Below are 26,168 nucleotides of genomic sequence, written 5' to 3'. Positions count from 1 at the left end.
TGGCTGTGATGTGGTGTCTGGTTCATTTCATACCGAGGGCAAAGGCTATTGGCACACTATTCTAAATATGGGAGCCACAGCTGGCTGCTCAATAAACCATTCCTCATGCGTTACAAAAATATACAGACATACTCTCCACCAAAGACATTTCCCATCCCAAGCAAACCGCCCCCTGTACAAAGATCGCTGTCATACACGCAACACTGAACCATTCCTCTCCGGAAGGAAATCCCTTTATTTACAAAGATACGCTAATGTGCCCAGGCCCAGGCATGGTGTGCATGAGGCCATTGCACTGGAGTATCTTTTCCTAAGGGATGCCTGCAAGTTTCCTTTCAAATTAATCCATGGGGAGGTGGAGGGGAGCAGTCAAACAGGTGGATCGGTTTGTTTGTTCTGTCTGATGTTTTCTCCAGAGCCGTGATTCCCCAGGGCAGGGATTGGATTTCACTGCAGCGACCTGTGATTTGCAGCATGGATCAAGTAGCCAGGCTCCTGGCATAGCTGCAAGAGCACGTTCAGAGGCAGTAAGGTGCAGCCCCAGGAATTGCCATTGGTTTGGAAGTGGCCCTGGTAAACAGAGTGGAGTGGATACGGTGGGGTTGTCTGGCTACCATACCCACTAGACCCCACCTCTCACTCTTTGCAACTGGCTCTGCTCAAAGCCCAGGAACTGCGCAAGGCAGGTAGAGAAATATCTCCCCCTGAGCCGGCGCAGGTGGAACTGCAGACTAACCCCTTCCCTAAGTGAGTGGCAAATGCAGCAGGTTGGTAGGCCTCAGATCTCAGTTTGAATCTGGATCAGGGGCCAAACAGCAGTGACAAGATGCAGCCTCATCCTTCGGGGACTTGGCTGCCTCACAGCTCACCGTGCATGCTTGCAGTGGTTCCCAAGAGAAAGGCCCCACACGGCGGCTGATGCACTGGCAAAGTGACCTGGAGGATACGCACACTGGGACAGTCTCACTAAGCATCGACCCCAGCCAGTGCTTTCATGAGCACTGAAATAAATCAAGTTTCATGAGAAACCAACCACGTGAGGCCAGCAGCGAAGGGCCCCTGGGTCAGGGGGATGGGTGCATCAGAGACGAGGGCACCTAGAGCACGGAATGGAAGTTGGCACAGAGTCCCTTAGGAGCAGGCAGCTGTTGCGGGGCATGATCTGCGTTTGCCCTACTGGCTGCTCCTTTACGTTGTATAAAAAGACTCTCCTGCTTTTTGCCCTTGGAAATATCTGGCCCTGACCAGTAGAGGGCTGGGGTGATGCTGGAACAGGGGGCGGCAGCCTGACTCCCTCCCCCCCACATGATGTCTTCCATGATCACGCTATGGGGTCAGAGCTGAGATGGCACCCAAGCTGTTTCAGGCTGGGTCTCCAAGGCACAGTGGTCTCTTTCCCTCCTGTTTACCTCTTGTTCATCCTTGTTGCCCGAGCACAGGACCGTGTGCCCTGGAGACAGCCTGGAACTCTAGGGCCAGCCTTGAAGGAGCGTATGGAGGACACAACAGGCTGGCGTGCAACACCGATGGCTGAGCTGTCTGCGTGGCCCTAGGCTCGGCCTCCCAAAGGGAGTCCCTATGCATGAGCCGGACTGGCAGCTGCCCAACACCCCTTCTGCCCTCTGCTGCTGCTCTCCCTCAGCCGCCCCCAGACGGGCTCTTTTGGGCACAGGGACACAAACAGCCACAGCCTCTGCTGGCAAGGTCAGGGCATGTGCCCCAGACCTGGCTTGTCCAGTGTCCCTAGGGAGCAGATGGAGCCACCGATGCATCTCACGTCTACACACTGCTGCATTTCTCTTCTCCTTCCCCCGGCCTGCCTCAGGCTCTGTGAGCCAGGAAGCAGAGGGGCTACACAGAGCCAGGATGGGGGAAGAAGGGAGGGAGAAGAGATCCAAGCCCAAAGGAGAAGCTAGTTGAATCTAGTTCCATTAGGCCGTGCTGGCTTCTTGGGGGCTAGGACATCTCAGCTCCCTCCTGTCCATTTCTCATGTCCTTTTCCCCAGAGGTGAAGGTCACTTAAAGGACTTACTGGTACGCCAGAGTCCTGAGTGGGGCGTGGCCTCAACCAGAAGAGGCGGGGCCTTTAAATCACCCCCCGAGCTACTAGCTGCACAGGTGGCTGGGCCCGGGGTGATTTAAAGGGCCCGGGGCTCTGGCTGCTGCTACCGCAGTGGAGCTCTGGACCCTTTAAACTGCTGACAGAGCCCTGCCCCTTCTACCCCGGGGCTCCAGCAGCAGGGCTTGGGCGGTGCTTTAAGGGGGCGGGGTTCCCCGCAGCAGCAGGAGCTCCGAGCCTGGCTCTTGCCAGTACGCTGCACCGGCTTACTTTCACCATTGCTTTTCCCCACCTCTCCCTCCGCAGTGCACCATTCTCCTCCTGCAGCTTGCGCCCAGGCCCCCAGGGGATTAGAGGAAAAGGGATGGGGCTTTCCCACGTCATTTTCTGTATCCCCAATAGAGCCGCTCGGCCCCTGGAATTCCCATGCCCTGGGAAAATACAAATTTTTTTAAAAAGTTTGTTGTGAATGGGAACAAAAATTCAACCTTTTAAAATTCCCGGAAAACTTCAAACTTTGGAGATTTTGTTCTGCAAAGACTGAGCCGACATTCCTCCGGGCTGTTTCCCCAGGCTCCCAAGCTGCTCTGAGGGCAGGCAAGCACTGGTTTCCATCAGGGGCTGCAAACCAGTCACCCCCACTGGTAGGGAACCACTGTGTTGGATGGCGACCCCAGGAGGCAGCTTGGCAGGCCAGGTGGCCTGCTCTGCTCTAAGGGCCTGGAGGTAGCCCCAGGAACAAGTCATAAAAACTAGTAGGTCAGGGGGGAGGACGGGGCGAGGGAGACGGGGATGGGCGCAGAGCTCCTGCTGCCTCTCAGGACCTTACAGCTCAATCCTCACAGTTCCCTGCCCAGCTCAGGGAAAGGAGGTTGCCAGCTCTGGTTCCTGCAGGCTGATTCAGGTGCTAATATTGAATGGCTGTAAACAGAGGGCAGGGCACTGGGCCTGGCCCCTGTCACAGGTCGAACCCTCGGGCCATTTAACAGAGCAATGTAAACCTGACCCGTGGCCATGTTTATACAAACACGCAAGCTTTGTGAAATCCATCCCCCACTTCAAGCCAACAAAAAGCATTTAAAATAAAAATGTCAAAAAGACGGAGACAGGACCTGGCCGTGACCCCGGGCGCGGCAGGGAGGGGATAAAGTGACCTCTTCAAAAGGGGAAGGGGAGCAGAGTCCAGCCACTTGGGGCTCCCCTTCCCCACAACAATCCCCCACTCCCCCCGCCTGCTCCTGACAGGAATTCAGTAGTAAGAGTGAGGCCTGAGTTTGACAATCGAACGGCAGTGCCAGTCCGGTCCGATTCAGCAGCGCCCACAGGTGGCACCGGTGGCGGTGGGGGAGCAGCAGGGGGGATGTGGTGCGGGGTTGAGGGGTGACAGTGTTTTCCAGTGGCCGGGGAACCTGGCTGATGTTCATTGCTAAAGCTAAAAAGTGGAGGTGGATGGTGACGGGGGCATGGGAGGGGAGCGGGAACTCCGGTCCCCTTGTCCCAGAGGCCTCCCCGCCTGCCCCAGACAGAGCCAGAGCTCGGGGATCCTGGTGTACAAAAAGAACTGTTTGTGGCGTTGCCACGGGACGAGGGTGGCAGGTGCTTAGGACTCCGAGGACGACCGCGAGACGCTCTGCAGCAGCGCTTTGTATATGGCAGAGTTCAGGAAGCGGGGATAGGAGTCTCTGTGCATGAGGGTGTAGATCTGTAGCTGCGCGTCGTCAAAGGTGTGCGTCGAGGGCTCCTGCATCTTCTTGTTGATGACTTCGCGCACCCGGGAATCCAGGCTCACCTGAGGAGGAGGAGGGGAGGAGACAAGGCCGTTAGGGGAGGGGTGGGGCAGGGCTGGGACCCTGCACCCAGAGCAGCAAAGCCAGCCTTACTCCCCCCTTCTGCCAGACTCCCTTGAACCCTGCAGGCCCAGGCTTGCAAAGGGCACATGAAGCCGTGCGATTTTCAGAACAGCCCCCTTTCCCTCGGCCCTCCAGACCACCCAGGCCAGCCTTGGCTGAAAAGGAGAAGGTGCTTTCCTCAGATGAGGCCATGGGCTGCACTACTGGAGCCAATGGGGCCTCATCCTGGGCTGCACCCAGGCCACGGCTTTCCTGGGCTCCGGGGACAAGGCTGTGCTGGCCGAAGAGGAGGGTAAGATGCGCAGCAGCACGCTCAGTGGCTGGCTAGCTGATGGGCAGACTCGAGCCCTGGGATCGCCCCGTTGACGGGATCGGCCCCTGCTGAGGTCAGGGCTGAACTGGATCCGACCCTTCGGCCTCAGCCCAAATCTGTGATCACAGAGTCGGGCGGATGAAGTGCAGAAGGGGTGGCCAAGAGGATGGGGCAAGGGGAGCAGGAAAGAACTGGGCCCGTGGCTGCATTCGCCAGGCCTGGCTACTCTGCCTGCTGGGAGAGCGTGCTGGGAAAAGCCCTGCTCTCCCCAAGGGTGGGGCCTTCCCCTTGGCCGGCAGAGTTAGTGGCTTCAAGCCCTTCAGCCAGAGTCAGCTGGCCCAGGCCAGCTGGGGACTCTGAAATGCAGTGTAGATGGACCGCAAGCGACTAGCACCCGATGTGGGCAGTGAGCACAACTGGGCCGGTAACAGGTGGATTCCTGCCCCTGTGGCTCTGTGCTGTCGCGTGGGGCTCTGGGAGCAGCTGTGTGCTGATCCAAGGGGCCCACAGGCCTCTGCAAAACCAGCTGGAGGGGAAGCAGAGCAGAGATGCCACCAAACCCTCCAGCCGCCCTCACATCCCTCCTGCAACTCCTGAGGGGAGTAGGCGGCTTTTGTGGCTTCCTGGTGCCCTCTTGAGGTTTAAGCCAGTAATGCACCCCATCTCCCAACCATCCACTGGGCACGTTTCTCTCCACCTCAAGAAGGTCACAAGGTAACGCCTGACACAGCCGCGCTGTATTCAGTATTGTCTCTGGGCAAGTTCCACATGCCCCCTAGATACATGGCTTCTGCTTTAGTGGGCAACGGCCCCAGTATCTGAGTACCCCAAGTCAGACCCAAGTTACACCTCCGTTCCGCGGTACCCGCTATGCGCATGAGATGGCTGCAGGGTTTTGAGTGACAAGTGTCTCATGTGCCCTGACCTTTAAAAACCAACACCAAGAGCAAACACGGGGAGGGCTGAAGAGTGAAGACGATGATCTGGGCCAAGCCCAGCTCCAGCAGGGAGTGTTTTAGAGGTAGGAGGTGTCTAGTGGCCAGAGGCACAAGGTGTGGACTTGCCATGGGACCCGGTCCTAGTGATAACAGCATGATCGCCAACCAGTGATAACAGCATGATCGCCAACTGCGCGTGGGACTAAGGGCGGGTGGGGGAAGGCAGAGGAACTATGCTACATGATAGTTTTACCCTAAACGAGTGAGGAGATATACTGATAACTGATTTAAAACAGAAAAGCTTCAAAAACAGACTCCAAGGAGAAGCTGCTGAACTTGAATTAATATACAAACTAGATACCATTAACTTAGGTTTGAACAGAGACTGGGAATGGCTCGGTCATTACACTAATTGAATCTATTTCTCATGTTAAAGTATCCTCACACCTTCGAGTCAACTGTCCGAAATGGGTCATCCTGATTATCACTTCAAAAGTTTTTCTCCCCTGCTGATAATAGCTTCCCTTAACGAATTAGACTCTTGCAGTTGGCATGGGTACTTTCATGTTTTCTGTATGTATAAATATCTTCTTACTGTGTGTTTCATCTGTATGTATAAATATCTTCTTACTGTGTGTATCTGATGAAGTGGGCTGTAGCCCATGAAAGCTTATGCTCAAATAAATTTGTTAGTCTCTAAGGTGCCTGTTCTTTTTGCTGATACAGACTAACACGGCTGCTACTCTGAAACCTGATTTAAAATTGATACTTCACGTTCGACCAGCGCTTTGAAAATAGGCACCTCTTAGTGCTCGTCACGCCTCTGCCTTAGGGTGGCGCTCTCAGCATCCCCATTTTATCGCCAGCCATGTTTTACCAGTGGCGAAGATGGAGACCAATGTCCTCCAATCTGGCCACCAAGTGGGAGGCCTCAGAGGGCCTGATCCTGCAGACTCTTAAGCACAAGTGCTAGCAGGATGTGGGGGTTAAGTCCACATTTAGGCTGCTAATTAAGAGGCCCAGTTTTCAGGGGTGCAAGCCTGCAACTCTCCCTGACGTCGAAGCTCTCTGCAGCTATTCGTAGATTCCAAGGCCAGAAGGGACTATTGTGATCGCCCGGTTTGATCTCCTGAAACACACAGGGCAGAGAACTGCCCCCAAACAAGTCCTGGAGCAGAGCTTTTAGAAACCCAGCCAATCTTGATTAAACAGTTGCCAGTGATGGAGAATCCACCATGACCCTTGGTAAATTATTCCAGTGGTTAATTACTCTCACTGTTAAAAAGTTGAGTCTTATTTCCAGTCTAAATGTGTTTCGTTTCAACTTCCAGCCATTGGATCGCATTGTACCTTTCTGGAGCTGAAGGTGCTTAGCACCTATCAGGTGTCCGCATTAGACATCCAGACGTGGAGTTAGTCTTTACTTTAAGCATCAAGTTTTTAAAATAATGGCTTAAGGGACCTACCTAAAATCCCAGAGGAAATCAGTGTCAAAGGCAGGCTGAGAAAGTGAAGCTTCCTGGCTCCCAGTCCAACCCCCAGAACATTTTAACCTACCCTCTCTTTTAACAGATTCACAGATTTCAAAGCCAAAAGCACCTTTCCGGTCATCTAGACCAGTGGTTCTCAAACTTGGGCAGCCACTTGTTCAGAGAAAGCCCCTGGTGGGCTGGGCCAGTTTGTCTACCTGCCGCGTCCACAAGTTCAACCGATCGCAGCTCCCACTGGCTGTGGTTCGCCGCTCCAGGCCAATGGGGACTGCAGGAAGTGGCACAGGCCGAGGGACGTATTGGCCATCCTGCCCGCAGCCCCCATTGGCCTGGAGAGGCGAACCGCGGCCAGTGGGAGACGCAATCGGCCGAACCTATGGATGCAGCAGTTAAACAAATCTGCCTGGCCCGCCAGGGGCTTTCCCTGAACAAGCAGAAGCCCAAGTTTAAGAACCACTGATCTAGAGTATGTCTACACTGCAATTAAAAACCCGTGGCTGGCCCATGCCTGCTGATTCAGGCTCGCAGGGCTTGGACTAGGGGGCTGTTTTATTGGTGTAGATGTTTCAGGCTGGAGCCAGAGCTCTAGGACCCTCCCACCTTGCAGGGTCCTAGAGCCCAGTTCCCATCTGAGTCCAAACATCTACACCACTATGAGTCTGAGTCCTGCAAGCTTGAGTCAGCTGGCATGGGACAGCCACATGTGTCTAACTGCAGTGTAGACATACCCCTAGTCTGACCGCCTGTATAACACAGTCCATAGAACTTCCCTGGAACAATTCCTGTGTGAACTAGCACCAAGCTTTCAGAAAAAGATCCAATCTTGATTTTAAAATGGCCAGAGATGGAAAATCTACAAGGATTAATTACCCTCCCTTTTAAAAATCTACACCTTATTTCCAGTATGTGTTCCCCATGTAGGTGCATCTAGCCTGACAGTGATCACCTCTTAACCCTCTCCTTGTAATGCCATCATGAGCCTAGTCAGGGAGGATGGATGTCAAACAACTTCCATCCTTTTGGGTGCATTCACTCCCCATCAGGTGAGTCCCCGTTCCAGCTCCCGCTGGAGGCTCAAGGCTGTACGTGAGGACAACGGGCTCTGAACGGATTTTGTTCTGAGCTGTGAATGGGGAACCAGCCCTTTTTTTTGGCCTGTCAGCACCTCTGCCCGCAGTGTGGCCAGCCAAGGCTAAATGACGTGAGCATGTGGACTTGCTTTCCCTCACTGCCTCAACAGGGAAGCCTGCCCCAGTCGGAGCATGGCTACCAAGCAGCCTGGAGTTCCCAAGAGCACAGGAGCTCGGGAATCACCCATGCCAGCATGCGGGGAGGGGGCCCAGTACCTCTTTGGGCGAGAGGATGGAGATGTAGTCCTCGTAGATAATCCTGGCCTTCTCGTCGATGGTGTGCTTGTTGCACTCGTTTTTGAGTTCCTCACATGCTAACCAAAAGAGCATGTTTTCCTCACTGTACTCAGTCCGTAAGAATTCCCGGAACACGTTCCTGCCCGCTGGGTTCTTCATCAGCTTGTCGAACGACTGGGCCCAGCCCTGCACTTCGTCGGGAGTTGGCTTGAGGCTGGTCGGGCCCCGGCGTCACCAAAACAAAAGGGGAGTCACGAGAAAGAAAGAAAGGGACAGGAGGGAACAAAACAAGATTATTGTGAGCCTGAGCCACCTGCCTGCTCCTAGCCAACACCCTCTGATACGCAGCCATGGCGGGCCAGGAGAGGCTCGACAGAGTCTGGAAACTCTCACCCTGTGACGCATCTACCAGCTGTTCCTCCGCCCCTGTTAGAAAACCTGCCCACAGCTCTCCCTCAACCTCTCTCTGTTCCAAATGCATCTGGACTATAGAATTTAGGAACCATACTGCAATTGTCGCTCTTCAATATGCCTAGCATTCTGGGGTTGACTGACACGAGAAGCACTGTGGAAAAGAATGACAGAGGAAGGCACTCTGGCCAAGTCCTCAGAGGTATTTAGGCTCCCAACACTGATTTCAATGATTTTCCTAAATACTTCATAGGAGGCTGGACCTTGATGAGTTGAACACTATCCTGGCAGTGCTATAACGTACCATTAATACTAGTCGCACCTTTGGTCGCTTTCCTGAAATGGTCACACCGGGGTTTTTCTGTTTGTTTAATCGTCCATTTGACTGGGCGAGAGGCCGTTCTTGATCTCAACTGAATTTCACTGTTTGAGACACACCATTTCACTGCCAGGCAGCAACTTCACAGCATTCCAGCAAGCAGTCAAACAGGGAACGAAGAACAACCACAACACCTCTCCCCCCGCTTATTTTATAGTTGCAACAAAAAGATTTTGAAGAGAGCACATCTCATCTCCTGGCCCTGAGTGCTGCTCTGTTCGTAAGCTCTGGAGAAAAAAAAAAATCAAAGCTGCTTCTGCAGAATGTCAGTTTAGCACAAAAACGAAAATCTGCATTTACTGTTGGTTTCCTTTTCGGCCTGCAAGATGGACTTCTTTGGAGCGAATCCCCTACCTGTGTGCGTGCCTGCCAGCCCAGCACGTCTGAACTGTAACCACAGCGCCCCTTCTGTTCTACTCCCAATCTCCCCGGACAGCCTTTATGGTGGTGGGCTTAGGAATTTGTTTTGGAGACATGGAAACCATCAAAGCCTCGGAGCTTGAGAAAAGAAGCGGGTCTCCGACATCACCACGTGCTCCTCGCCACCTTCTAAAGGGCAGCGCGAGAAAGGAATGTACGTTCTAGTTTATTATTACTGTTTTCATTACATTAGCCCCTCGGTTCCCCAGTCATGGGCCAGGACCCCACTGTGCTCGGTGCTGTACAAACCCAGGACTGGAGCACACTGAGCGACTGCCAGATGCATGTCTAGCAAATTCCTAATTTTAGCTTCCACACTTCAGTTATTAGTTCAAGTCAGTGGACTATCTCCAGGAGCTCGGGCTGTTCTTCCAGCAGCAGCAGGGCAATGTACTGAGATGGCAGGATTTAGACTGAATAATGCCCGGCTCTCTCATGCTGCCTGGAGGAAGCTCTGGGGTTTTCATGCAAACTCCACAGCCAAGCATGCTGCAAAGGGATGCCTGCCCCTCTAGACAGGTCTGATTCCTGGCCTTGGGAGTGGGGAGATAGGGAGAAGCTGGCGCTGGCCGACAACAGGTCCATGCCTCACCCACCCGCTAGGGTTCCTGAGGCAAACGGAGCCTCGTTTTGCCAACAGAACGGAGCAGTCCCTCGACTAATCGTAAAATCCTTATATGGCAAAGGCTCCCACAGCAGCTGGGCTGGCCACCCCCCTTCAGCCTTGGTATTCCGCGACCTTACGGCCCGAGGTATATTTAGATCACTGCTGGCTACGTTTAGCTGTCAGTTTCAGTGTGGGAAAACCAGGCCTGGAACAGCAGGAGGGTACCACTGCCGTGAGCGTGCCAATCTAGTGGGGACGGGCACAGCCAGGGCCTAGGTAAGCTGGTACCTTCACCCTTATAACCTTTCCTCCCATGATAATAGGACTCCTGTCTACTTGGTCTCCTGTAGCAGGGAAAGTATTAGCTAGTGTTTGAAGTGCAGGCCTGGGAACCAGGAGGAATGGGGTCTGATTCCTGCCTCTGCCAGCTACTTGGCTTGTGGCCATAGGCAACAATCCCTGACAGGCCACTTAGCCTCTCTCTGTGCCTCAGTTTCTCCTGTTAATGGGGGATGATCACCAGCAGCAACACAGGCGTGCGTAAAGCACCAAGATCCTCAGGTGGTAGGTGCTAGAAAAGGATTCTTACTTCATCAGGAGGGGCTGGGCAAAGCGCAAGCAGTGAGTGGTGCTGGTGTCTGAGGTTGGGAGGTAGGGCCAGTGAGCAGAACCACACTGGCCTTGCCAATCATTATTCCTTCCCCCACTTTTATAATTTTTGTTCATAAACTGCCCCTCTGACCCGCCCCTCTTAAGCCCTGACCCCTGAGCCACACGCTGCAAGGGAATGGGGGTGCGCCTTGCCATGGGACGGTTCAGTCCATTGCCGCTAGCAGCCTCTTCAGACCGGGCTGACTGCGCAGCAGCCACAGGAAAGCTTAAAACAAAACAAAACAGAACAGGGGGGAGGCAAATAGCCCCGCCAATGCCAGAGAGACGCACACGACACGCAGCAAACATGGGGCGAGGGGCGTGCACCAACGGCTGGGGAGGAAATAACACTTTCCACCTGCTGCCTGCGGCACTTCCCCCAGCTTGGCATTTAAACACTCCTCGGCACCTTCAAACGCGAAGGAATTCAGTCTCATGAGCACCGTCACAGGTTAAGGAGGTATTACAATGTCCCCTTTTGAGGGAACCGAGGCACAGAAAGGAGAAGCTGTGTGTGACCCAGGAGAAAGTTGCAAGCCAGTGGCAGGGCAGGGAACAGAACCCTGGAGTCCTGACTCCCTGTTCCGGGTCTAGCCGCGATGCACGTGTGCATGCACCGGTGCAGATCAGCATATTGTGTGTGCATGCCTGTGCGAAGACAGTGTGTGTGATGCATCAGGGGATGGGGCAGCGTCAGGATCCAACACACTCTGCTGGCTGCTCAGCAGACTGGCTAGACAGCCTATCTGGCAGCCTGACCTATGGCTGCAGGCAGCCGCCAGCCCACTAGCCATTCACATAAAGGGTCAGACTCACTCACCAAGCTTCACAGTTTGGAATGGTCTCCAGTTTGGTGTCTCGAGAAGCCCGCCACGCTCGCTCCCGATCTTCATTCCTAACAAGGAGACGGAAAGGTAGTCAACGGCGCTCAGAGGGAACAGCCGCCTGCTGAGGCCCACGCGCTAGCGGCCAAGCCGCTGCTGCGCCTTTCCACAGCAGCACTAGAGACCCAGGCTTGATACGAGCAGTGCACCCAGACAGATCCACCCTGTGCATCTGGCGTCCGCCAAGCCCAGCCAGCAAGGGTCAGGCAGGCCTTTTAAAACGAGCCTGAACGCTCTCTCTGTACTGGAGCCTGGTGCAACTGATCGGGTCTCTCGCTGTCTCTGGATCTTTTGCATAGATAGTTCCCATCCTTGTCCGGTCACTACCTGGCTTTAAAGAATACTCAGATCCTCAGGTGCCACCCTGATTAGCCTGTACACAGTTTACCTACCAATCACACTTAGCATTTGCTTTTCAGCAGAGCCCAAGGGAAAAGGCCACTTCACACCAACAGTGTGACAGCCCCAATTAGTTCAGGCTGCTGAATCGCCTCGTTTTGTTATAGATATGGAGCCCTCCAGAGGCAGCAGCTACCTGGCCTGTACCTGTCTGCTTCCTCCCCCAGCTCTCCCAATGCATCAGAGCCCTAAGCTGCCCTCACCTCAGCCTCTACCCTCCACGGGATTTCACGATGGTGCCCCGTGGAGAAAGGCGAGTGCATGTCCCCTGCTTCCACCACTTCCAGCCAGGCACAGGTGACTGCGAGCAGTCAGACAGTAACAAGGGCTGCAAGAGGTCTCTGTTTTGGGGGAGTTGCAGAGCCATATTGGTCTCTGATCCACTCCCCCAATACAGAAACATCAACTGCTGCTGCATCATCTACTGGGCCAGGTTAATTCCGAACGCCGTTACCCACTGCTTTGTGAGACAGCTGCTACGGGGCAAAGTCAGCCCCTCCCCTCTCTCCTGCCAGCTGCCTGGGATCACTTTGCTCTCAGCTAGCCATGAGCACGGCAGCTCCGCAAACCAAAACACTTCTGGTTGGTTGGTTTTTGTAAAAGGCTAAAAAACTTCAGCGCTCTTCCTGGGCTCTTCCCTCCCTGCTTTGAAGTGATGCGCCAACAGCACTGGGTGTCCTGGTGTGTTTTTAACTGGGAAGACCCTTTGAGATGCCCTTTGAGGGCCCCATTCCACCAGGGGTTATAGACACGCATAGTGAGAGATGGTCCCTGCCCCAGAGAACTTACAGCTTGACCAGATGAGACAGAGGCACAAAGACCTGCCCTCATTCACACAGCCCCCGAGCTATTAGACCCCACTGTCTCCCCAACCCTAAAATCCAAGCCTCGGAGATACAGGATAGCGCTGAATTAGGAGTTCAGCTCACGCGCGAGAGCAGTATAAATGCGAAGACAGAGGCCTGCAGGATTGTTGTAGCCGTGTTGGTCCCAGGATATTAGAGAGACAAAGTGGGTGAGGGAAGAGCTTTGACTGCACCGAACTCCTGTGAGTGAGACACAAGCTTTTGGGCTACCCAGAGCTCTTCTTGACCTGAAGTTCCCTCGTCAACATGGAAAATTTAAAGTGGCAATTACTGGAACCAGCCAGTAGAGGGTACTGCTGCCCCAGGCCAAAAACAACAGATGACACATGAACCCAGCAGGAACCACTTACAGTAATAACTAAAAAATGAAACCATGAGACTCTGTGAAGTGAGCTGAGCATCCGGCTGGTGCCCTGCTTCTAGGCTGGCTCAGCTCTGAAGTCAGTGGCTCAGGCCGTAGAAGAGACCGCTCTGCAGTGATGGGATTTCAGATTAATCTAGTTCCTGGAAGCCCCAAGCGCCCCGAGAGCGGGGTAACCTCTGACTGCAGCCCGTGCAGTCTCCTATTTAAGAAACGCACTGAGATACTCAGATCCCACGGTGATGGGAGACGGTATAGCACCTGAGACGGAGTCAGTGAGAGAAGAAATCGCGTGCATCAGTGTCTGACAGCTGCAGCAGGGAACACCAAGATTGGATTTTATGCTGTCTCATAACCCCAAATTTTCACTGAAGCGAGCCAAATTGGTCTGAGTGAGAAAGGGGGTACAGTATCACGAGGGCTATAGGTACTGCGATGCCTTCAAAGGCCCACTCCCTAGATCTGGTGCTGAGAAGTCCTGGCTGCCCTCCATGAATGGGGTTGGGATAGGCACTCACACCTCAAGCACCCTCAGCTGGCGGAAGTCTGGAGTAGCATCAGCAGCAGGGTCAAGAGGCAGCTCAGGTTCTCCTAGCCCTTCGAGCTTGTAGGAAAGACAACAACTTCCATCAGGAAACAGCAACAGGACAGACAAAAATCACCTTCTGGGTGACTGAAAGTGGAGCAGAATTGAGTCTGTCTGCACGGGGATCCTTCAGAATAGCCTCGAAAACAGGAAGCTGGCTAATAAAAAGGAGCTTCTTGGGCAGGTTTCATGGTAGTGCATGTAAGGACAGCAGCTAACATTGATGAATTAACTCTTAAAACTCCCTGGGCGTTAGTTCAGGTGGATTATCCCCATTTTACAGATGGAGAAACTGAGGCACAAATGCTCTAGGGCATGCCCTAGATCACACAGGAAGCTGAGCTAGGACTGAAGCCTGGACTCCTGACTCCTAGTTCTGCACTTGAACTGCTGCACCCTTCACTTCTCCATAGGATGATCGGCTTCCCCACAATAAAATGAACACGACCCAAATCTGGATACCTTGGAAGCCCCACCCTGGCAACAGCCATATGAAGAGGTGCTTAAAGCTACAGCCATGAGCTCTACTGATGCAAAGTGCTACGCAAGAGTTAGGAGAGTGTAGGTCCTACCAATACCAAATTCCACTGGCTGGGAATCTGCAGGCCAGTCTTTGCCACTGGGAGCTGCAAGGGACCTGCTCTCTGGAAGTGACTGCCTGTGGAAACCATGCCGCTGACATGGCCAGGAGCACGGCCTCATTCCCCTGGGCAGTTTTGCTCCAAGGGGTTAGTTTGGTTTTCTTTTTAAAGCCCCCTTGTCTCCCCTCTCTCGCCAGGAAGGGTGCTGTGCAATCGGAAAGCAGCACGCAGGCAGGCAACTTCCCTTGGGCCTCTTGAATTTCACATGCGTGGAAAACCGCAACAGGAGCAGTACTTCCTGTTTGCGACATTGTCCTTTCTCTGCTCGTACCAGATTAAGACAGAAACTTCTTCCTTTGCAAGGCAAAATCTGCTCAGCAGGGTGGGGCTCAGAAAACAGCCAGGGCAACCTCTCACTTCCTCCAGGGCGCCTTTCTAGAAGGGCACCGAGGCAGCGTGAGAGCCAGGATGGGCTGTGGCAGCTCTGCCATGGGGGTGGCTGTCAGCTGGTTTACAGCCGCCTGCTTAGGCCTGTCCTTTCTGCAGCCCGGTGCTCCCGCCACCCCCATGACACTCACAGCTTAGCATGGCAGAGGTTCACTCCCCTCTCTCTTTTAAGTTATTTTGTACTGGGTTGTTTTTCTAATACATCACACATGGTTTGTGCTTCAAAGCGCTCGTCCCATCGGAGGAGTTGCCGTGGGCTTTGCAGAACCTTCATTAATTCTCACAACCTCTCAGCGAGGTAGTTCAGGGCCACGCTTCCTACTTCTGAAATGTAACCACTTCTGGGGTGGAGCTTAGCTGTTGCATGGGTGCTCTGCAGCTGTTTAGGACAGGTGGTGAAGCAAAACATGCGGGGGAAATTCAAAGCAGCAAAATGGGATCAGCCCAAGTGGACTCCGACATTGACCCCGTTACTTTTAGAGACAACGCCACGGGGTCTCATCCAGACGATAGCACCCCGCACCTCTACACTACGCAGGAGCGCTGCTTTGGTACTGACTCAGAGGGGAGAGTGCCACCTACTGAGTCACGGATACCATCTTCTGCACTGACTACATGTTCCTTAGAAGTCCCCCATGCAAGCATGGTCACAGCTCAATCCTGCTTGGCTTGCAAAGTCTGAAAAGCCACAGAGAAAGTTTCTATGGCTGGGGGAAGCATACGCTGCGCTGTTGTTGTTTTCAACTGGGAAGTTTATTGCAAGAAAAAACTATTCGCTGTATGAATCAACAAGGCCAAAAGTGGCAGGGGATAAAGCAAGGGTCTGCGTAGCGAGTTTGGGGTGTCTCAGCATGGTTAGCCAGGTTCTGGAAAACGTGTGCGTGTGTGTGTACACACATGGACGTGCACACTGGGGCAGGGCTTGAGCAGGGATTTCTAGCAGAAGGTAACAACTGGACGGCAGTAGTCACGTTGCCTCTGCCTCCTCACCCAGCATCAGATTCCTCTGCAACCCTGGGGGTGAGGTGTGGGGACAGCTACTCCGCAAAGGGGTCTTGGAGGGTCCACCCACTCTCAGTCTGCCTGGATCAACAGGTCTGGTTCCCGCCTGCAGGAAGCCACACAGTCCAGACGGGAGAGAGCCGCTGCGATGGATCTGGGGACTCTCCCTTGTGCGGAAGGTGGCTTTGTTGGAGTCCTGTACTTCACTCTCCGCCCCTAGCTGTGCAGAGGGGGACCAGGCACGGTGCAGGGACAGCGAGGCCCAGCAGGGAGACAGTACGTGAGACAGCTCCTCATTTCTGCCTGTATGGGGAGGAGCTGATACCACCAATCATAGTTTTACTCAGCATCCTGCACAGCCCAGACATCCCTAGGCCACAGCAGGCCAGACTCATCCCTGGAATTAGCCACCAGCTCCACTGATCTCGCAGTAGGGGCGATTTTGCTCTGATGAGCTGGGGAGTAACAGTGCAGATTCTGGGGAGCCACTGAAGGTCAGAAGCCATCGGAAGAGGGAACGTCGGCCAAACCACCCGAGACAGAGCCTCAAAAAGCACAGTGGGTTCTCTGAATCCCGATGGACATGGACAGGAGACATGGTGAGGGGCAAGCTTTCGAAGGAGGCACAGGTGGTAACCATACAGCCAAGTGCCCGTTTGCGCACACAAGTTCCCAGGCAACCATTGTGCGGTGGGTATTTGTGGGATCCTCCTTCGTGAGAGGCTGGGTTTCCAAAGGTCACAGATGCCCCCCCATTAATCTCCCTCCCCCCGGTCACACAGTGCACAGAACAAATGAGCCCAGCCCACCGGAATGGTTTCCTGCACCCCACCAGCATCCTACTGCCTCCTCCAGAGACGGACCAATTCTGGGCCTGCCGTTCAGCGCGCAAAAGCTGTTTGACACTGAAAACTAGGGGTATCTTGCTTGGGCAGGGACACTGTACCAGTAAACTGTTCAGCAGCTGCTGCCAGCTGCTCTTACAGATGTGTTTACATGGTTTTACACAGCTCCCAGCATGAAAATGACAGCGATTCTAACCAGGAAGAATCATTATTTCCCCCTTAACCTGGCTAAATAAAATAAAATAACCTGTGTTGGGCATCTTAATCCTGAGCAGGTTGTGTGCAGACATGGGAATAACCAGACAACAAGACTCCCCACCTGCTGGGCTCAGAAATCCAGGCCTGGGTATTTAGTGTGACTGGCACCAGAGAAGCAAATACCCCACCTCATGAATCTGTGCTGGTTCTAGCCAGGCAGGGGCTCCCTCCCTCTGAATCAGGAGAACATTGTGGACTATTTTAGGTCCATCTGAAATAGATTATTGGCACTAGATCTGGGGGACCGAGAGTCTTATCACCCACATGGGATTTCTGTGCCCCCCTGGTTTTGGCCCTAAAGTTACTCACACTTCTCTGTGCTGTACAATCTGGTAGGGGCAGCACAGTGTGTTGTGGATTTAACAAGTTTCCAAAGAGCGATTAATAGGCCCTGCCTCAAGGATTCCCCGGTTCACAAGTTGCTTTACACTCTGTTCATTTCAGAAAACTTGCCTCTTTTGTCCGTTTACTACATTCAGAATCTCAGGACAAAAAACTACAACTTCCTTGCGTGGAGGAGAGTGAAAACACACGCACGCACAGTGTGCTCCATGGGGCTCAGATCAACCCGCAGCACAAACACTGGGGCCATCTGCTCAAAATGGTGTTTACAGTCAGTTTTTAAACACTGCACCAATTAGCCTTCAACTATAAACCAAGCGCAAATACACAAATGTCCTGGATGCTTCAGCCTGGCGGGTGGGGGAGGCCGTTCCCACACATGCTCCACAAGCTTCTAGCGGCAGGTTAAGAAAAGGCAGCTCTGCATTTTCGGAGGCCTGGACCAACATCACACCCAGCCGGAAAAACCTGCAGACATCGCCCCCAAAAGGGTGCTCTGGGCTCAGTGCCATGGGGCATTGGCAAAGCCGTGCTAGCTTGGCTGTATTGCCATGGGCCAGGAGCACATTGCACAGACACAGACCACAAGATGGTCCCCGTCTCAGAGATCTTACAACCTAAACAAAGGACAAAATCTCAGACTAAGGGGCCCCCCATGAACAATACACCTGGCGTTTGAGCAACATGGAGCCGATGGGGGAGATTTTGGAACATGACCCACACGGGGATCCAACAATGGTGCCAGATGGTGACATGGGAGGTGAGAGGGATGGGGCGGGGGCTTCTTTGGTGCCTCTGGTACTGAGCAGGGCACAGGACGTACCACGAGCAGCTGCAGCAGCAGCACCAGCAGAAGCAGCAGGCATTGGGGCGGTGGTTGCCAACCGGTTGCATCGTCGTCGGAGAGGTCTCATGCCGGGACATCGAAAGGGGTCTCTCTGTGGACTCAGGTCCCATGTACTGGAAGGGAAGAGCATGGAGAGGATAAACGAGTCACAGGGCCTTATGAACCCTCCCAGCTCAACTCCCCTCCACTCCGTCCCACTTTCCAGAACCCAGATTCCCCCCTCTGCTCAGCGCTGGTCGCCAGCAGCACTGCAGAGCTCAGACACCCTCTGGACAGAATGACGAACCTTTAGGAGTTGCTACCATGTAACAACCAGGCACCTGTACAACCCGGGCAGTTGGCAGCTGGGAGAGAGGAAAACGTCTCTTACTCCAGAGGGGTAGGGTGAGGGTGAAGGCATGGGCTCTTTCTGCCTCCAGAATACAAAGCACAGACAGGAATCTGGCTGCACAGATTGCCAAGCCTTGGGCGGTACTTCCCGCATTTGCACTGCTACCTGCTCAGTGGCTCACTGGGATTTCTATAAGGCCCTGCCCCGGGCCGGCCAGTCCATGGATTTTCCTTTACGATTGTTATTTCATCTCCAGTCCCCCAGCAGGTCAGATCTCCAGCTCACCTGCTTCCCAGCTTCATACACAGTCGGCATGGGCAGCTTGTATGTTCCCTGCTGGCCCACCTCTGCTCGCCTGTCCTCCCAGATGCCGGTGACTGTCGACACGACCACCTAGGGCCTTTGCAGCCTACTGGATGGAGCCTATGAGAACAGAGAACAGTCTTAAGCTAAGTCCACCTGTAAGCCAAAACAGGGACCCCCCTCTCCTGCAGGCTGGGGACATTTAGGCAGGAAAGAGTCACTGAGAAGGGAGGAGCTCAAAGTTAGCAAGGGCTCGTCTCCAGCATTGGAGCCAACGGAGCACTCCTAACAGCGGCAGAGGGGCAAGAACATAAAGGATGCAAGGAAGGAAATAAAATGTGAGAGGGCAAGTGCTGCTCGTTTAGGGGTGTCTGTCCAAGCAGCCCCTTCTGCAGTGCTCATTGCTAATGCTTCACGATGCCCTGTGCTCCGCTGCCCAGCTCAGAGCGCCATCGCAGCATTAGTGCCCACGTCAGGTTCTGCCAGTGATTCATATGCTCCGATGGGAGCCCTACAGTAGATGAGGCCCTGGGGTTGTCCAGCCCTATCCTGCCTACTTGACAGTTCCCTCTGGTGATCATTTTTCCTTAGATTCCTCTAGTGTAGACACAGGCTTAGAGAACTGCATAAGGCAAGAGCAGAGCTTCTCCCCGTATGAACTACTATGGCCCGGCCTGTTACAGGCCTCTTGGTAATGATCCAGGAGGAACATGGATTTGATTAACAGCGTCACACCCTGTCCTGGGCTGCCCAAACCTGGGGATGTTCTAACCCCTCCTCAGCCAGAGGGACAAGTGAAGGTAGGAATGGCCAATGCGGATGGATAGGAGCTACCCTGGAAAGTGTCTTGTCCTGCTATGGACAGGATGGAGAGAAACAGAGCCGAGGACACCTGTGCCCTACAGAACCACAGGCGGGTGGAGAGCGCTACGGGAAGACCGGTTTTGCAGTCGAACCAGTTTGTGCCTCTGCTCGCATGGGAAGCGACAGGGCACGATTCAAGCTCCCCCAGAGCCATCTTCATAGTAGAGAGTTGAGTTTTACTGAGAGCCTCTGGCAGGGCCGTCGCTAGGGGATTGTGGGGCCCAAGACCTAGGTGCTGGGGTTCTAATCTGCTGGGGGGTGCTCATACCCATGGCCCTGCCCAGGGCCCGCCCTCGCTCCACCCCTTCCCCCAAGCCCTCACCCCCGCCCCACGTCTTCCCCACTCAGTTCTGTCCCCTCTCCGAGCATGCTGCGTGGTAGGCACTGGGAGACAGGGGGAGGCGCTGATTGGTGGGGTGTGCCGGCAGGCAGGAGGCACTGGGGAGAAGGGGAGGTTCTGGTATGGGGGGCTCCTCCTCGCCCACCCCGTTTACCAGTAGTTCACCTCCTCACCCCGCTCACCTGCCAGCCTCACCTCTCAGCCCGCAAGGCCTGGGGAAGTCACCCCGATTCGCTGTACCCATGGGACAGCTCTGGCCTCTGGTACCCCAAATGCCTGCACAGCATTTCACCAAGTAGGGAGGCAGGCCCTGGTGCATAGTCACCTCACTAAGTGAAACACAGCGCCTAGGACATGCTCAGAAATACCTCCCACAAAGTGCTGGCCTTCGCGGCTCTGGCTTTGTTGAGAGAAGGATTTCTGGCTGGGAGATCTCTGACTTCCACCTGGAAGGCAGATCAAACAAATCCTCCAAACATAACATTAAACCCTTCCTTATCTACGAGGCAACAACCCTGAACAGTCTTCCTGAGGACGGCCTCTTGTTTGGACGCCAGAGCCTCACGCAGGGGAAACAGGCATGTTATACCAAATATTATGATCGAAGGCTCTGCAAGGAATTCTGTTGTGCAATCCCATGCTCTCCGCAACCACGGAATTTACTGCCTCCCCAGGCGAGCTCCATCGTGACATTAAGACACAGCTGCATCTACCTCCTTCCTGGGAAGCCCTGTACGTGTAAGGGGAGTCGATAGACCCAGGAGTCAGAGGCCAAGTCCACTGATGCAGAATGGGACTGCGCTGGAGAGGCTGAGGGAGAGTTAGATAGTGCCCCCTGAGCACAGGGAGATGGGAAAGGGAAGTTTTCTTACAAAGCAGGGCTCAACAGTTTTCCTTTGCTAAGAGGCGCGAGTCAACGGAGCAGGTACAGAGAAGCGTTTCGAACTGCTGCTCTAAAGGCTGGAGGGGCTCAAAGACACAATGCACTCATGTGGTGAGGGAGGCAAACACGCCTCCTCTTCCATCATAGCCGTGGCAGAATCACAGCAGAAAGAACCATGCCAGACAGCAAAGTGGTTTATTGGCCTGGGCTGCACAAACTAGAGGGCCCGCCCAAGCCCCCGGCATGGCAAAGAACTCTCAACCCATTTGGAAGACATTTCACTGACAGGAGGAAAGGACCCCCCCAGACAGAACAGAAGACAAGTACCAGGCCGTGACACACAGTTCTAGACGGATGGCGACGGAGGCACACCAACCTGTCATGTTTCCACCACTCAGCTGCTCCTCGAGATGCTGCCCACCCACTTACCAAACCTTGCGAGCGTCAGTACTTTTATACCCCCGGTATCCTAGGGCCTGATCCCCTCACAATCTCTGACATACGTATTTATCCGCAAACACTCCTGGGAGGTAGGCAGTGCTGTTATCCCCATTTTACTGCTGGAGTGGATGGAGCAGCTCACACCAGACCTAGGTAAGGGTGCGATAAGCAGCTGCCCTGCGTCCCCAAGAGGCCTGAGTTCCCCTCCATTTATCAAAGTAACTCCAAGTTGGGGCAGGAAGAATGGTTAGAAGCAGCTTCAGCGTGGCAGGGAACTATGCCCTGTCCTCTCAGATGGGAATCTAGCCACAATGATTCACGCACTGAGCATCTCCTTACTGGAGTCAATGTGTCTCTGGCTCATGATGGGGCAATGGAAACTTCAGTTTGGGAAGAATTTTGCAGCCCACTTCTTTAGCAGGAAAAGCCACAGAGAACACACCTTCCATAGGCTCCCAGGTCATTTCCGGGCCCAGTCCAAGCCCCTGGGCCAGGGTGGATAAAAACTGAGGATTTTTTTGGAGGAGCAGTGGAGGAATCAGATTTTTTTTTTGTTATTTAAATTATAATAAGTTTTTCTTTTTAAAAATAAACCTGCTTAAAATGCAATTTGAATTTAATACAAAATATGTTAAGGCCTAAACTACTTATGATCTTTTAAAACAAATAAAAAAAATATGTTGAATCCAAGTCTCTAGCAAAAACTTTGAGATAAAGGCTGCTTTTCTATATAAAGAAAGAATCTGGGGGAAAACATCCAGCTTTTGAGGTCAAGCTTTATAAATATGGCACACTAGGTCATGTACTGTATTAAGGGCTTGTTTTGTTTAACAAAAATAAATTGTATATGCTGTTTTGTGTGTTTAATTAAATTTTAGTTACCATCCTAATGCAACTTGACACGAATCATGAACAAAAATTAATTATCTAGTAAAAAAGCAATAGATCCTTCACCATGTTCTAACACACTAAAAAGGTACAGTTAATAAGAATCTGAAAATAAGTGTATCTAGCTATAATAGCATAGCCTCCTAGGTAGCAAAAAGATATACCAAATCTAGCGTAAGGGCTCTCTATTTAGTTGTAAATCGACATGTTCTCATGGTTATATCAATGAATGAGAATGGATCTTTCTTTAGAAAATTACAGAAGTACAAATGGAAAAAGGTGAAATCAAGGCTTTCGATTTGGGGATTTAAACCATGTTTAAATCAATCTAACCTACTCTAGGGCTGGAATCTTTCCAGGCAAAATTTACCTGAAATCTTCTAGCCAGGTAGCCTTGCTGAACTGTCACGGCAGCCCTGCCTCAACCCAAAGACTATTATCTTACAATGCTACATGTATCCCCTGTTCCCCACAGCATCGTTCAAAGGCTGCATGGCCATCCCATCCCATCCTCTATAGTCAATCGTGATTGGTTACACTGGTTAAAACACCTGTTCATTGCTTATTTACGGATGTTGTTGCTTTTACTTCAACTTTGCATCATGGTACCTCACTTAGGGCCATGTTCCATCCAGGCTCATCTTTTTCACAACTTTCCAACTGAAAAGTTTACGGCATAACTATGCTCCAAAATTTAAGCTTTAATTAAAATTAAACACCATGATTGCAAAAAGAATCTTCATCATGTAAACGGGACCCAATTCAGCCATGCCTGGCTGCCTGCATTTGCAAATAAGACAGCCTGAAACCACAGTTCCAAGAGCTGTAATTCATCCCTGTTCACTCTGGATCATAATGACAACAATTAAAATGTCACAATAATTAATTTTTTCACTGCTGATCATTTTAGCAGAAACATCCCACCAGCATGCTTAGCCATCATTTTTGGATGCAGCAGTGGATACTGGGACGGTGAGGAGCGTGGTTGCTGTCAAGGATGAGGAACTAAGAGTTGATGCCCTTCACCAAAATTACACATCACTTCTGCCACTGCCCATTATATGAAGGTAAAAGCAAAAACCCCTCCCCAAAAGTAAAACCCTCAACTGTGCTCCTTGGTGCTCAAACCAGCAGATTCGCTGGGCACCAATGCCCCATATTTTTACCACTCGTGTGTCGAAGCCTCCAGTTCCCCACCCCTCTGATAACTCCTACAACACAGTTCTGTGCTGCCTGTACAAAATCAGCGCACAGTAAACTGAACGCTGGGAGGCAGCAGAAAATAGTTTGGTTTGGTTAGTCAACTTCCTAATCAATAACCACACTTAAAAACATTTGGTGCTTGCCACAAACCAGTCAAAGCTGCTCCATAATTCAGCACTAGGATGCTACCGAGATCAGGAACCATTGTGCTAGGAACTGTACAAACAGAGCAAGAGACAGTTCCTGCCCCAAAGATCTTAACAGTCTGACGAGACAGGACAAAGGGTGGGATGAGAAACAGGAGCAGAGAGCCAAAGTTACTTGCCCATATCACACGACAGAGTAGTGATAAAGCTGGGAATAGAATCCTCATCTCCTGACTCCCAGCCCAGTGCATGCTATCCACTAGTCTATGTTGTCTCTCTACATTCCCTTCCCTCTATTTCACACAGGGCTGCCTGCAGGATTTAGAAAGGATTGGACAGAGAAACTGTCTCATTGCTGATGGCTGTGGACCATGTGGAAAAGCAGGAAGATGACTGCAAGAATGGGGGATGGAGAGTGAGCTCGGTGGTGTGTCCACTCTTTTGCACTTTGAGAGACACCCCGTTATAATAAGAATTGTTTGTCAATTGGGATGTTACATGAGGGCATTTTTTCAGACCTGTCACTGTTATGGTGCTTTACAGCACCCGTCTCTCTGTCTCTCTACAGCTGGCTGCACTGGGCTGTTACCCTGTGTACATGCCCCAGCTAAATCTTCTAGCAGGGCATTAATATGGAGTGTAATTTGTGCGTTCGCACACATCTAGACAAATTGCACGAGGCACTCTGTACGCCCCAGGAAACACAATGCAGCAACCCTCCTTTACAAGGGTCAGTCACAAATTTTGTTGTATTTGATTTTTAGCAGCAATATTTATACATTTCTCTCCCGGCCCTTTGAAGAAATTCCACTGTCCAATATATCTCACTGGAGCTGAAAGGGAGCGTCTCTATATCTCTCCTCAAATGTACCTATTTTTAGATTTCAAATGCTGGCAGAGTGCCTGTGACCTTGTTAACCTGCTTTGCAGCAATCTCGGCTTCTCTTTAAGGGGGTTTTGCAGTCAGGCAACCTTCGAAAGCTGCTCTCTTTTTGGTTTGCTTGTCGACTGAACCTTTCCCATTGCAATGGCTGCTGTTTCATTTTACAGTGAACTCAAGCTGCAAACATCTAAATCCAAGCAGCAACCCAGCCTCAATCACTCAATAAGCTTTACCAAAAACAACTCCCGGACCCTACTCTTGAAACCTGATTGTTCCAAGGAAAAGGAAGCTGACAATCACGAACAAATGGAAATAGGGTATCGCCTTATAGACAACCTTGCTCAGGTTTCCTGTCCTTGGTACATGCAATAAGTAAGTCAAAGCTTCAATACGCTGTAGAAAAGTAATTATCCACTAATACAAATCCTTGCTTCCCAACGGGGTAGCAGCTCCCAGCAGGAATGCAGCGCTCAGAGACTCTAATTACAGCAAAATGGGATGATGTGCAGGAACAGAGTAAACACAAGGAAACCCGACTACCCCAAGTACTTGGAAAGCTTTCCCTTTAATCCTAAAAATGGCTTCATCAGCTACGCCTCTGCCCAGCTCCACTCCTCAGTGGGCCCAGAGGTGTGTGGGTGCATCAGAGTGCAGGGCATAGAGAGGAAAGCGCCGTGGCTGGAGAGCGTGTGAAGAGGAATGCCATTGGGAAAAGGCAGAGAAAGGGGAAGACAGCATTCGATCCTTCTGGGCTCTGCTCTCCTCTCAACCTCCTGGGCTAACTCAAGCCAATGGTTTTTAGCATAGGCATCTGTTTACATCTGCAATAACCAAAGCTACCAATGAACTGAATGCTGGGCAATCACATATCATCCCTTTCATCGGCTCCCCCTTCTCGGATTCGGGGCTCTCCAGAGATCCCTCTTCTCGGGCTCGTGAATGAGACGAACCACGTAGAACCAGAGGCCGAGAGGGACGTAGGAGTGTGTGTGTGTGTGTGCGGGGGGGGGGGGGTGGGGGGGTGGGCTGTAGAAACCCTGCATTGGTTAACCAGAACCTGAGCCCAAGGGCAGTGAGCATAAATGATGATCAGACCTGGCTGGGGAGAAGCACCGGGCAGTGGGCAGGAAAGCTGAGGAGAGCCAGGGGAGAAGCAGCTGGGAATTTCCTCTCTTGGGGGAAAGGCAGAGAGAAGCTTGCGCCTAAGGGGCGTTTGAACTGAAGCTTGAGGGAAGCTGTGTTGGCGGTTCCTCAAGGGACTAGAGAGAGCAGGTCAGGCTCCTGCATGAGGCCTGAGGCGAGGGTCTGGGAGAAGCAGGGAGAGACTGAGCCCAGGAGCAAGGGGAGACCCTGAAGGGAGCCGAGCAGGGGTAGGACTCTCTGGTGGAAGGACCATGGGTGGAATGCTGCCGGGGACTGGCTCACAGAAGCCCGCAGGTGGGGGATATGGCTGGTAGAAAGATGGGGTCAATGGAGGCAGCATCAAGGACTCTGGCGGTGTAGACCATAGCTAGTCAGTAAAGGGTCTCTGGCTTTCCAGCATAGTGGGAGGGCCTGGTTCCCCTGCCCACCATGGGGGAATGTGGCATGAACTCTTCTGATATAAGGGACAAGGACTTTTGGAGGCCCTGGGATGAGAGGCTGTAAGGACCACAGGGCCCAGAGTCAGGAACAAAAACCTAATGGAAGGACTCCGGACTTTGTTACCCTGGAAGAAGTCAGATTAGAATGTGCGTTGGCTAAAAAGGTCGAGTCGCAACAAGAGACAGACTAATGCTGGCCCGCCATGAGCATCAGCAGGGGGCACCAGACACGGAAGAGCTGCCACGCTCCACCCAGCCACGAGGGAGCACGCCTACGGTGAGTGCAACTCTTCCACTAGGAGGTCCATACTTTTAGAATTCACATACATTTAGTATGATTAGTACTGCAGTGGCCACACAGGAACCCTGTTACGGCCATTGCGCTAGGTGTTGCACAAAC

At 52.5% G+C, this 26,168-nt stretch overlaps 1 protein-coding gene across 1 annotated transcript in view; it reads right to left on the bottom strand.

Moving 5' to 3' along the window:
* Positions 1-3,577: 3,577 nt before the first annotated feature.
* Positions 3,578-26,168, bottom strand: part of RGS19 (regulator of G protein signaling 19) — a 30,772-nt gene continuing 8,181 nt past the window's right edge. The window contains exons 4-8 of the mRNA XM_050918744.1: positions 18,520-18,657; positions 17,880-18,016; positions 11,306-11,380; positions 7,997-8,231; positions 3,578-3,848 (exon numbers count right to left, since the gene is read on the bottom strand). Of these exons, the coding sequence (XP_050774701.1) occupies positions 3,660-3,848; positions 7,997-8,231; positions 11,306-11,380; positions 17,880-18,016; positions 18,520-18,549 (666 nt within the window). The 5' untranslated portion in view covers positions 18,550-18,657 and the 3' untranslated portion in view covers positions 3,578-3,659. The remainder of the gene's footprint in view (positions 3,849-7,996; positions 8,232-11,305; positions 11,381-17,879; positions 18,017-18,519; positions 18,658-26,168) is intronic.

This window comes from Gopherus flavomarginatus, chromosome 11 (assembly GCF_025201925.1).
Source record: "Gopherus flavomarginatus isolate rGopFla2 chromosome 11, rGopFla2.mat.asm, whole genome shotgun sequence".
Classification (NCBI taxonomy): Eukaryota; Metazoa; Chordata; order Testudines; family Testudinidae; genus Gopherus; species Gopherus flavomarginatus.
This window is presented reverse-complemented; position numbering and strand designations above follow the sequence as displayed.